We start from the raw sequence: 11,612 nt of genomic DNA on the forward strand, positions 1-11,612 counted from the left end.
ATCACTTGCGTGATTTTGCAATTTTGGGCTGATTTCTGAAACAGTCTAGAAAAGTTACTTAATTTTACTTTTCAGCCCCGACTTAAATGTAACTGGATTTTTTGATTGGTTGGTTGGTTGGTTTTTTGCTCCTGGGAGTTTATTTTTATAAGCACTACACTTCATAAAATGTCCCCATGAGGAAACTCCACTTGGATTATTATTACCTCCACAATCTCCTTGCATCTGGCTGCTCTGGCTGGCTGGGCTTGTAAATCCTGAGGGCACTTAATGCAATCTGAGGGAGGGGGGAGAGGAGGTACGAAGGAAAGGGAGTGGGATCAGTGCTGTCTGTCTCCACTTGCTGCTGCCATAAGCGGCGATACAGCCTTATGGCATCCTCCTTTACTGGTGACAGGGAAAAAAACAAACAGACACATTCCCAAACTAGATCACGATGTCATGCAGTAGAAAGGAGATGGCCTTTAAGATGTCAGTAACAGCAAAAGGGAGCAATGTTAGTAGTGCAAAGCAAAAGCCACATACAAACTAAAATCAAGACTTAGCTGTAACCTCTTAGCTGTAAATTGGAGCCTCTTATTATCAAAGAGACAGAAAAGAAGAGAGGATCACCAGTAAATCATATAATAATTGTAAGCATCTAGTGAGGCAACAAGAAAAAGACAAATGCAATCCTGAAGGCATTTCTGGTAGTTATGGGTATGCATTACCACTGCTGTGCAAGATATTGGTGAGGTGTGACCAGTGAATCTGTGCTTGTTTCTAGCCAGGAAAACTTAATTGGAACCGCAAGTAAGAGCTTGTAGGATATGTCTTATGAAGAGCTCACACTGTAGGAAGAGACTGATCGGGAAAAACAAAGTCTGTACACAAGGAAGAGAGTGACTGGAAGGAGGAACAGCTTAATCTAAAGCCATACTGGCAGAGGAACAAGAGCACGTAACTACCTGTGAATATATTTAAGCTGGAAATGAGAAGAACTTTCTATCAAGTATAGGAGTCAGGCTTGGGGGCAGCCTTCCTTAAAGGAGTCATAGGGATGGTAAAATTAACCAGGTTTTGGTTGGCACCTGAGGAGTATACACCCGGTCACTGGAGCCTCCTGCTCATTCTCCACCTATGGTATGAGTGGTCCCGTATTCTGTCCTTGCTCCCATGTTCTGAAGCTGCTGGTAAATGCTTCAGAGGCCAATGCAGGGAATCCCACAGGAAACAGAGCAAAGTCTCCCCAGAAACACATCCCCCTGATCAGAACGGGCTGGGGTTTCACTTGTGCCTTGGGGCAGGAGGGCCTAGAGTTGCTTTTAACCTGAGCTACACATGCTACAGTAATTCTGCACATTGTGTTATCCATACAGAGTTCACAGCTCTTAATTCCAGCTGACACTTAGATAGCAAATGAACGCATCACAACATGAACGTGGCTGCACATTGCACACACAATTCTGCTACAGATGAGCCCCTTTCTGGAGCAGCAGCACCCAGACCAGCTGCTCCCAATGAGGAAGCAGGCGGCCATCAGGCCTGGCTCACGCTGCACCCGCAGGGCCCTCCTTGAAAACTGGGGCAGCCCTGAGGAGAAACAGCCAGGAGCGGGGCAGCCAGCAGAGAACCCAAGCATTTTTTTAACTTTATGGAAAAGCAATGGCTACTGCTAGGAACTGGGATGAGGAAAGAACAGCCCTACAGGCAGGAACACCGATACTGCAGAAGGCCGAGCAGGGGCCGCCCTTCTTTTGGGGCCTAGGGGTTCCAAGCCAGAGGTGCTCAGCAGGACATGGTGCTGAGGGAGGATGTCCCGGTGTCCCTGCTGCTGGCACTGGGCCTGGTGCGTGGGCAGCCAGCGGCACTCCAGGCTGGGCCTGTGCTCCTGTGGGTCACATGTGGCCTGATCGTGGGGAGATCCCACCTCGGGTTCGGCTCCTGACTGTAGCTGCCAGTGCTGTGCTGCCAAGTGCAGGGCTGCGGCTGGCAGCAGCAGGCTGGGGGGTTCTCAGTTCTGCAGGCAGGAATTATTCCCAATCATGCAGTAAAGAGAATTGCCACCATTAACCCCAACTCCTAATAAGAAACTATGGCTATCTCTCAGTATGGAACAGCTGGAGGTGTTTGGCGAAATTCAGACATCACTCTCCTCACTCAGGTGTAAATTGGGAGGAGCAGGGATTGAGCAGTTCAGCTGCTGCCCAAGCTGCTGCCTTTTCCTCTTGTTTGAATCTGGATGTGTGAGCCCCACGTGTCTTACACAAAGAGGGTAGCAGTGAACTGCTGCTCATTGGGGTAGCACTCTGCGTGCAGGGCAGGCAGAATTCCTGCTCCTGGAGCAGGGACTGGCGCAGCTCACACACTTCTCCTACAACCCCCTGGGCCTCCTTCCTTTGCAGTGCTGCTGCCATCACATGTAAGATCTCTCTGTTCTGCTGTACTCAGGGCCTCTCCTTTCCTTGGGAGATTACGGGGTTAAAAACACAAAGAAGACATTTAAAATTAAAATTAAAACTTGTAATAATAATGCTCAGTACTTATCTCACCCTTGCCATCTTCAAAGTGATTTACAAATGTTAACTAATTAATTAATTTCCACATCCTCCCTGACTCAAAGTCAAGGATGAAGTGAGCAGGGAAATAAAAAGCACGGTTTTCAGGTGAAGGGCAAAGGGGAACCTCTGCTCCTGCCCACTGTTTGCCACAAGGCAAGGCCATTTGCAGCAATATTTTCATTCTGCGCCGAGCAGCTCTCATTTATTTTTCAGCCATACAAAAAGGTCTAATTTTATCTGCTACCTTCTGTTTCCTTTTTTTCTTAATGGAGGTCTTAAAGGTGCTCCCTTTTGAAAGTGAACAAATGAGAAGACTTTCAGCACTGTGCAGATGCTCCTCCATCAAATACATTTAATCCTGCTCTCCAGACACGCGCGGCACAGCGGGGCCTTGAGAGGTGCACAGGGCCATGGCCATATCTTGAAAATGCGGAGTGACAGTGTGCCCAAGCTGTGCTCATGACAGCACAGTGCAGAGCACAGCCCGTGATGCCGGAGTATCGTGCACCTTGCTACAGGCTCTGCAGCCCGAGTGCCAGCTGTGCTCTGCCAGGCAGCTGTGCCTTCTCTTCCAGTGTAAGGTTCTAGACAAACATCAAGAGGTGCCACCACACCATCCCCGTCACATCACATCACAAGCTTGGGGTGGCTGTGAAGTGCCCAAGCGCCTCTCTCACCTGTGCTCTGTGCTTCACAGGTTAGTGCTCTTTTAACATCTTCACTGATGACATTGACAATGAGATTGAGTGCACCCTCAGCAACATTGCGGATGACACCAAGCTGTGAGATGGTTGACACACGTGAGGGACAAGATGCCATTCACAGAGACCAAGACAGGCTTGAGCTGTGGGCCCAGGCAAATCTCATGAGGTTCAATAAATCCAAGTGCAGGGTCTTGCACCTGAGTTGTGGCAACTCTTGCTATCAATACAAGGTGGAGGATGTAAGGATGGAGCACAGCCCTGCCATAAAGATCTTGGGGATACTAGTGGATGGCAGCTGGACATGAGCCAGCAACGTGCCCCTGCAGCCCAGAAAGCCAACTGTATCCTGGACTGCATCAAAAGAAGCGTGGCCAGCAGGGCGAGGGAGGTGATCTTGCCCCTCTGCTCTGTGTTGGTGACACCTCACCTGGAGTACTGCATCCAGGTGTGGAGTCCTCAGTGCAGAAGAGATGTGGACATGTTGGAGCACATCCAGAAAAGGGCCACAGAAATGATCCAAGGGATGAAACGCCTCTCCTCCAAGGACAGGCTGAGAGAGTTGGGGCTGTTCAGCACAGACAAGAAGTGGCACTGGAGAAATCTGATAGCAGCCTTTCAGTATATGAAGGGGGGCTATAAGAAGGAAGGGGACAGACTCTTTAGCAGGGTCTGCTGTGACAGGACAAGGGAAAATGGTTTCATACCAGAGGAGGGGAGATTTAGATTGGATATAAGGAAGATTTGGTACAATATGAGTGGTGAGGCACAGGAACAGGTTGCTCAGAGCTGTGGTGGAAACCCCATCCCTGGAAACATTCAAGGTCAGGCTGGACCAGACTCTGAGCACCCTGATCTAGATGTAGATGTCCCTGTTTATTGCAGGGGAGTTGGACTAGATGACCCTCAAAGGTCCCTTCCAGCTCAAAAGATTCTATGATTCACCTGCTGCTCCCCTGCAGAGCCCATTTTCCTCCCTCCCGAGGTTCACAGCACAGTGGCTTTACCAGTAGCTCCTCTTCCAAAGGACATGTGATGCTACCTTAGTGCTTGCCAGGTAGCATTTCCCCCGTTAACATCTCTCTCAGACTTGCCCTTCCCAGAGGTGGGCAAATTTGGTGCATGCAGTCATCACTGCATCTCTCAGATATTTGCAAATGCAGAGAGCACAGCGACCTTCCTCACTGAGACAAACGGATGAAGGTGACGCTGTGCAGAAGGAGGAAGGCTCAAAATAATTTAAACAAAAGCCGAAAGCGTAGTCACAACCCCACGCTGTGTTTTATGGAAAACAGGTCTCATCAAGTAAACTCGCTATCGTTGCCAATTAGCCAGACCTCTCTAGGAATGTTGAGACAAACCTGACGTAGATGCCCCCAATCTGCAAATCTGCTCCCACAGACAGATTTGCACCTCCCGCATGGACAACATCTTGCGACAACTCTCCCGCTTGGTATGTCTGTGCCAGCTGGCTGCACCTAATGCCTTGGTGCATGGGGTCATGAATGGGGAAAGGTGTGGGGCTGCTGTTAGGGAGTCCTCAGCCAGGGGCAGCCATCACCCAGGAGCAGCTGGCACGTCCTGCCTGACACAGCTCTGCCTGCCTGTGACCTTGCACAAGGGCCCTCGGCCGCCCTCAAAGAAGGAAGCTGCCTGTAACTGCTGTCAGTTTCTGAGCACTGGTGACAGGCATTTCCTGCTGGAAGTTAGTGCTGCAGTACAGCACTTTGTGGTGTTTGAGATGACCTCACAACTTGCTACCACTACAAGAACGGTCTCAACCCCTCCACTGCCCCACGCCCTTAACAAGTCTTACTCCCCTCTGTACCACCTCCCCTCTTCTGCCTTAGCTCCAGCTCTCATAGGTTTGCATAGGGAAATGACCCAGTCAATAATACATCCAAGCCAATGAATCGAAAAACTCCCACCCATGCTGACAACGTTCAGGATTTTCTGTTGTTACACTAATATTTTGGTGGTTTGCTCAAGCACAAAAACCCAGGTTCAGGGAATCAAATGTTAGCACAGGCAGAACTGAGTGGGTGTAGGAGTCACAGTGTCAATTTACATCAGCTTACACTGTCACAGAGCCATCATGCAGTGTGACACTCGCAGCTGGTTATCTCTGCTCCAAGCCAGTCTCACAGATGCATCCTCTGAAGAACATGATGGCTTTTTCTGGGCACCTCAGAGCAGACAATTTCACTGAATTTTTTTTCAGCCAGACTCTTGGTGTCAGCGAAGAACAGGTTGAGCAATGCCTATTCTATGAAACCCCCCCAGATGGGCAATGAGCGTGTTATTGGTGTTACTGTCATTTCTTTTCCAGACAATTCTCTGTATCCCTTCCCATTTTTTTCCAAAACCTACGAGTATATACTACTGAAACAAACATGATTATTTTTTCCTCCTCAATGCCTGCACCCACCTTTGAGGCTCCCCAAAAAGCACTTTCTTTGAATGTTCTGGAGGCAAAGAAATTACATAAGAGACTCTTTAAATACGATTTAAGGTTCATTCCTGCTTTATGGACTTTTATGCCAACAGAGCTAGTAGTGTGGCACTTCCTTCTGCAGTGAGAGGTATTCTTAAGGCACTGCACCCTTAAATAGGACAGGGGCTCTCAATATCGTGGCTTACTTTGAAATATCCAAAATCAGTGCATGAGGCAAAGAGACACCGACACAGGAGCACAAGTTTGTATAGATATGTCCATAGATCTATATTTTTATTGTTTATATATATTTATAATATATTTATATTATTTTAAAAGAATCCCTTCAAAAACTACCCTCCCACCTAGCAAAACAAAGATTAAACAATCAAAGATGGCAGCTGCATCCTGGAACAAGGTGTTCCAGGGGTCTCAGAGAGCCAAAATGATTGCTGAGCACCAGCGCACTCTTTCCAAGCTTCTGTGATGCCCTACAGATGCAAAGGTGACAGACAGACTTTTACGACTCTTTAAATTTACCTGTCAAAAGACAGGGAGAGAGAAAGAAATGTGATTGTGGTAATGGAACCTTGAGAGGTAGGGGAAACAGCAATGCATTCAACTGGAAGCTTAGAGTGTGAAATGTCATGATTAAGAGGTGGGAAGCACTGCCCGGAAAGGAAGTAAAGAGGACAGAAAAGAGAACATGCAGGAGAATTAGTTGGCAAGACCGATCTCAGGGATGAGCTCAGAAACATCACACTTAGGAAATGGAGGGATAGCAAGAGTCCCAAGTCTCTTCCTCTCACCCTCCCACCTGTGAAGGGAGATCCAACTAGTTTGATTTAGACCAAATCTTCGCGCTGCCACGGAGCCTGTGGAGAGAGGAAGAATTTTCAGACTGGACACTAAACTTCATCTCTGACTTCCTCTTCTAAGCGTACACAAAGAGCAGCTGGCATTCAAGAAAGGCTTATGAACTGTGCTTCAGATCAAGAGCTGCACCCTCTGAAATAGCAGGAGGCAGAGGTCAGCTTGGACCAACTCAGGTCCAGGGTGCAGACCCCTGCAGTCAGTGACCTCACTGCTACAAAACAGAACTCCCCTGAATCCACATAAGGCAGTGGCTATGTTTGTTTGCCACCATTCCTCACCCTTTGGCTTTGGAAGTCTTCTTGCTGGTCTGGCGCTGGTTGGTGCCAGGGGCAGGTTCCCTGAGCTCTGTGAGGTGCTGTTCCGGGTCTTGAGATGTGGCTGCTGCAGCAGCTGCTGTTGTTACTTTAATTGTCTTCTTCAGATTTGCGACCTGCAACAGCAGTAAAACAAGAACTGAGGAATTTCTCAAGTTTTACTTTTCTCCTCCCTTTTTTAAAAGATCTGGAGCTAAGTGCTAACTGCTGTCCAGACCTCTGCGCTGCTGAGAAGTGTTTCATTGATTCACAATTCTTCTTCAGGCACAACCCCCCGAGGGGTTCAACCTAGGGTAATGCTTTACTTGAGCAAGGGCTGTAGTAACAACAGGGTACTGGTCCTTCTTTAAGCAGGAGGTACTGCCTTGTCCCTCTTCAGCACACTCACCTCACTCTCTATCTGCTGTTTAAGTGCCAGCTGTTGCTCTTTGTGTTGGTTGGCTCGGCTAACCTGTTCTTCAATGCCGGACAAGACAACCTCACAGCCCTGGCACCTGCAGAGAAAACATTAAGCTGAACAGGACAGGCAATCTGTACTGCACGGAAAGAAACATGAAAGATGATGAATAGATTCAACTGTAGAGACCAAAAAAACCTGGAAGGCGATGGCTACTCTAGGCAGGGTAGGCACAGGGGCCGCAGTCCAATGTAATAATGTAGTGGCATTATTACATGGGAGGGAGACACGTAACAAAGTGACGCTAGGTTAGGAGCTACAGATATATGCTCAGAAAGCCTCTTGCCAGCAGCTGGGACCAGCTGCAAAATTTGCTGCAGTTTTCCTCACCCCTCCAACGTGGAAGAATTTGGAAAATTATTTTCCACTGCCACATGGGAAAGAGGATGGAGAAGGTCACCTTGCTACAACTGCCCCCCAGCAACACATAGAGGATGATCTGGTGAAGCCCCTAACCACTCCTGCAACCTTTTGAAGTGTTAGTATGGGCGGCTTCCTCCTCACCACTCCTGCAATGTGCGGGTGATGGTGCTTAGCTCCTCCCTCCGGATGTCCCTCCCAATGCTGTAATCCACCTCCAGGCGCTGGTTCCGCTGATCCAAGCTCCCTCGCAGCACATCTGCATACACAGCCTCGATCACGAGGTCCTCCAGTTGCCGGACGTTCTTCAGCTGTAACTGCTCCAGCAACACCGAATAGGGGATGCACTGTGGAGACATGACAGTAACTATCATGAGGTAAATCCAGAAGAAAGAAAACCAGAGGTAAAATAGGGGCATTACCTTGATCTTGGCAGCCAGAGTGACGACTGACAGGTGCCTCAGTTTGTTCTTCTGAGCCTCTGTCAGGGGAGGGAGGTTTGCTGCTTCAGCTGTTGTCAAAGGGAAGAACGGGGTATTAGAATGTATACCTCACTTTCTATTTCCCAGTCCTGCAACGGAAACATTTGCGCCAGTCCCACTTAAAACTTCAGCACACCAATCCCCAAAGCGATGCTTTGTCTTGGCAAGCTGTCACCATTAATCCACAGCTCAAAGGACCTTTTCCGAGCAGCCTCTTCTTCCCTCTGTTTCAAGCCACCTCCTCTAGTTGTCCCACACCTTATTTACAGAGCCCTCCACATCCCAACGGATTCCTCAGTCCTTCCCTCCACTCCTCACAAACGCCGCTGCCAAGATGTTTTTGGAAGTTCCCCACGCAGCACGCAAATGGCAGCATGCAAACAGCAGCGCTAGTTACTGCGGGCCTCCTCGGCCCCGGGCACAAACCCAAGCTCACTACCAGACTGGTGGTGCAGGGCGCGACCCCCCGAGCCCAACCTCACCCAGGTAGTCGGCGTAGGTGCCGTAGGCGAAGATGGTGAGCAGGTGGAAGACGGGAGAGAACTCGGAGTCGGCCAGCTGCGAGACAGAGGGCGAGTCAAGCCCCGCCGCGCCCCAGGCCCAGCCGTGGGCTGGGCAGGGCAGGGCAGGGCAGGGCGGAGCGGAGCGGGACAGGGCGGAGCGGGCTCACCTCGCGGACGGCCGGCATGTCAAGCAGCTCCCCGAAGACGTAGATGCCCGGGGCCTCCAGCACCTGGTGGATGAGACTGGCGAGCGCGGCGCCGCGGGCCGCCTTGGCCAGCAGCAGGAACTGCTCCTGGCTCTGCCCCGTCACCTTCCCCTCGGTCGCCATCCCGCCGCCGCCGCCGCCGGGGACTCGGCCCCGCCGCGATGGCGTCCCGCAGGCCCCGGCCCCACCGCCGGGCGCCACCTCCAGCCCGCCCCGAGACCGCTCCTCTATGGCGGCGCCGTCGCAGACCGCCGCTTCCGGGTGTGACGCCACGCGGGCAGAGCGGCACGGCGCCCCCCGGCGGCGGAGGACCGCTCCGGGGGTTGGGCCGGGAGGTGCCGCGGGCGGCGGCCGGTCTTAGCCCGGGGTTGCCGTCTTGGCTTCGCGCCGTTGGGCTCCTCGGAGCCCGGGGCCAGGTCAGAGCTTGGTCTCCACACTGAGGCTGCCGGCAGGAGGGAGGAGTGCTGACGGGCCGGGGTGGAAGTCTGAGTTATAACGGTGGTGGCCACGCCGCTTGGATGGCGTGGAAGTCACTGCTCACAGTACCGCCACAAGCGCAGTGGCCAGGGATGTGGGGAAGGGCTGTGATTATTCTCAGAGATAGCGAGGCCTGTGCTTCTCCTTACGGCGGGATCGAAAGAGGGGAAGGGCTGACAAGGTCAAGCAGGGGCTGTGCGGGCGGACTACAGGGCAGCAAGAACACAAGGTACAACTATTGCCTTCCTACGTTCGCCTCTCTGATCCTGTGCTTAGGTCCACTTCACCACACCCTGACACCTGATGCATTCTGGTCAGGTTGAAGTGTAGCCCTGCTGCTCTGTAGCATTTATTGCTCTCTCCCCCACCCCCTCACTGGCTCCTTCCATCTCAGTTTTATCTCCCTATCGATCTGTTTCTCTCACACTCTCTGACACGCTTGCTGCCTTTCATTATTAGTCCGATAAAGCAAGGCAGCCTGAGCATCCCAGCTGCACAAGCCTCCCTCCATTCTCCTCCTCTGCGTCGACCCCAGGTCCTATGTGCTCTTTGCTGGGTCACCACAATTTTTCTTCTCCTTCGTCCTGCATGGAGCTAAAACAAGGGCAAGGAATGAATCACATCCTGAGCTCCCTAAGTGAGAAGGCCATCATCTTCTCCGAATATGCAAGCTCTCATGTGAGCGCACAGTATCTTACCCATAACTTAGCAAAGACTTTGCCTAGATCAGAGTAATGGATGTTGAGATTAAATTCCAGACTTTTGGAGTCTTTAAGTTCCATGATTTCATTTCATTTTGCTACAAACTCTCAAGTGCCTATCTTAACGTTACAGGGAAACTGTGAGATGAGATCTTTGTGTAACCTAGGTCAAAAATTAAGAGTCAAAAGTAGGAGGCAAAGAGTGCAGATGAACGCAAGCCTTTACAGCATTTCAAAATTTTAAGATAAATCTCATAGTACCAGGAGGTTGTAGGTTATTATTTCTGAGTGTGGGAGATTTGTTGTCCTCTCTGCAGCTACCTCGCACATCACCCCCCTCTTCCCAGAATGAAAACACCACTCTTTTCCTGCTGTAGATCCACCTTCTTTCCCATGCACCCACTGCCCCACTTTAAAGCCTGCAGAATCATACTGTATTGTTCTAGATCACTTCTCTCTTTGCCACTGCAAAATCAAAATGATTTGTCGAAATGCTGACAATAGTTTTTCTCTAGCACTTCTCCAAACATAGTCTGGGTCACATCTTCTGAGATGATTTTTCACAACTCTTTGCAACTGCCACAGACTCCTAGGCAAAAACCTTGTAAGGACGAGGGAGGATGGGGCAAATCTCTTTGGCAGGCAACATGATCAGGAAGGTTTTTAACCCTATAACTTGTACTAGGTTAACACACAGGGTGGTAAGACCCATGCCTAATTACATCTAGGGCAGCCTAACACCTATTTCTTACAAAGAGTTGAAGAGGAGGATGGCTGCACAGTAACTCTTCCTCCCATGCACTCTCACAGCCCTCAGGAATTTGCAGATCAGGAACTCTTTTTCAGACAGCCTCCATCATGATTCTCCAGAAGAGAAAGGACCTTTCACATCACATGGTCGCTTGTGTCTGTGATTAGGCATTCTCCAGTTACTGGCTCTCGTTATTTTCTGCCAGAATACCTGGTATGCTTTTCCCCAGGAAGGAAGTCATGCTGTAGTCAGGTCAAGTCTCTTTCTGCTTTTTGATAAGTTAAACAGGTTGACCTCTTTGAATTACCGAGATCTCCAGCCTCAGATCATCTTTGATTCAAAGTTATTAAGTATGGACTTCAGCATTAGACTCACCCAGATCACAGAGAGAGGCTTGATCATCTCCCTTCTCTTCCTAACTCTTGTCTTTGCATGGCCAGGCACTTCTGCAGTATTGTCCACGGGGACTGTGCTGTTGCTGTGTTTTGGTTTGGTTTGGTTTTTTTTCCCTGTCTGATTCCTTTTAAGATCACCTTTTTTTCAGGACTGAAAGTTGTTCACTGTAGACATGGTCATATCTAATTCATGGACATCTTTTCCTTTTCATAGCTGTACAATTTGCTCTCATCTGTCTTACAAGAAGTTTTATGAGAATGACCACCTTACCAATGCAGCAGGTCATTCTGTGTTGGCCCTACCCTCATTATTTTTAACACTAACAGTATTTGTGTCCTCAGCAAACTGTGTCAGAATAAAGTGTATCTGCTCACCAAGAGCTGAATTAAATGGTGACTTACACCTAACTAAGGA

The 11,612-nt window shown here is 49.8% G+C and overlaps 1 protein-coding gene across 1 annotated transcript; it reads right to left on the reverse strand.

Moving 5' to 3' along the window:
* Nucleotides 5,935–9,112, reverse strand: COPS7A (COP9 signalosome subunit 7A). The gene is made up of 7 exons (XM_021396177.1): nucleotides 8,835–9,112; nucleotides 8,647–8,722; nucleotides 8,105–8,193; nucleotides 7,827–8,029; nucleotides 7,254–7,359; nucleotides 6,830–6,981; nucleotides 5,935–6,550 (listed from the first exon to the last, which is right to left on the reverse strand). The coding sequence occupies exons 1-7, from the start codon at nucleotides 8,994–8,996 to the stop codon at nucleotides 6,511–6,513; spliced, it is 828 nt and encodes a 275-aa protein (XP_021251852.1). The 5' UTR covers nucleotides 8,997–9,112; the 3' UTR covers nucleotides 5,935–6,510.

Source organism: Numida meleagris, chromosome 1 (genome assembly GCF_002078875.1).
Source record: "Numida meleagris isolate 19003 breed g44 Domestic line chromosome 1, NumMel1.0, whole genome shotgun sequence".
Taxonomy (NCBI): domain Eukaryota; kingdom Metazoa; phylum Chordata; class Aves; order Galliformes; family Numididae; genus Numida; species Numida meleagris.

Excerpts from the sequence above, each read along its gene's own strand:
- COPS7A (XM_021396177.1), bottom strand. The coding sequence starts at position 8,996 with ATGGCGACCGAGGGGAAGGTGACGGGGCAGAGCCAGGAGCAGTTCCTG. Across the intron at positions 6,982-7,253 it reads AACAGCAGATAGAGAGTGAG|GTCGCAAATCTGAAGAAGAC; the intron begins GTGAGTGTGCTG and ends CTGCTGTTGCAG. Across the intron at positions 6,551-6,829 it reads AAGACTTCCAAAGCCAAAGG|GCTCCGTGGCAGCGCGAAGA; the intron begins GTGAGGAATGGT and ends CTCTCTCCACAG.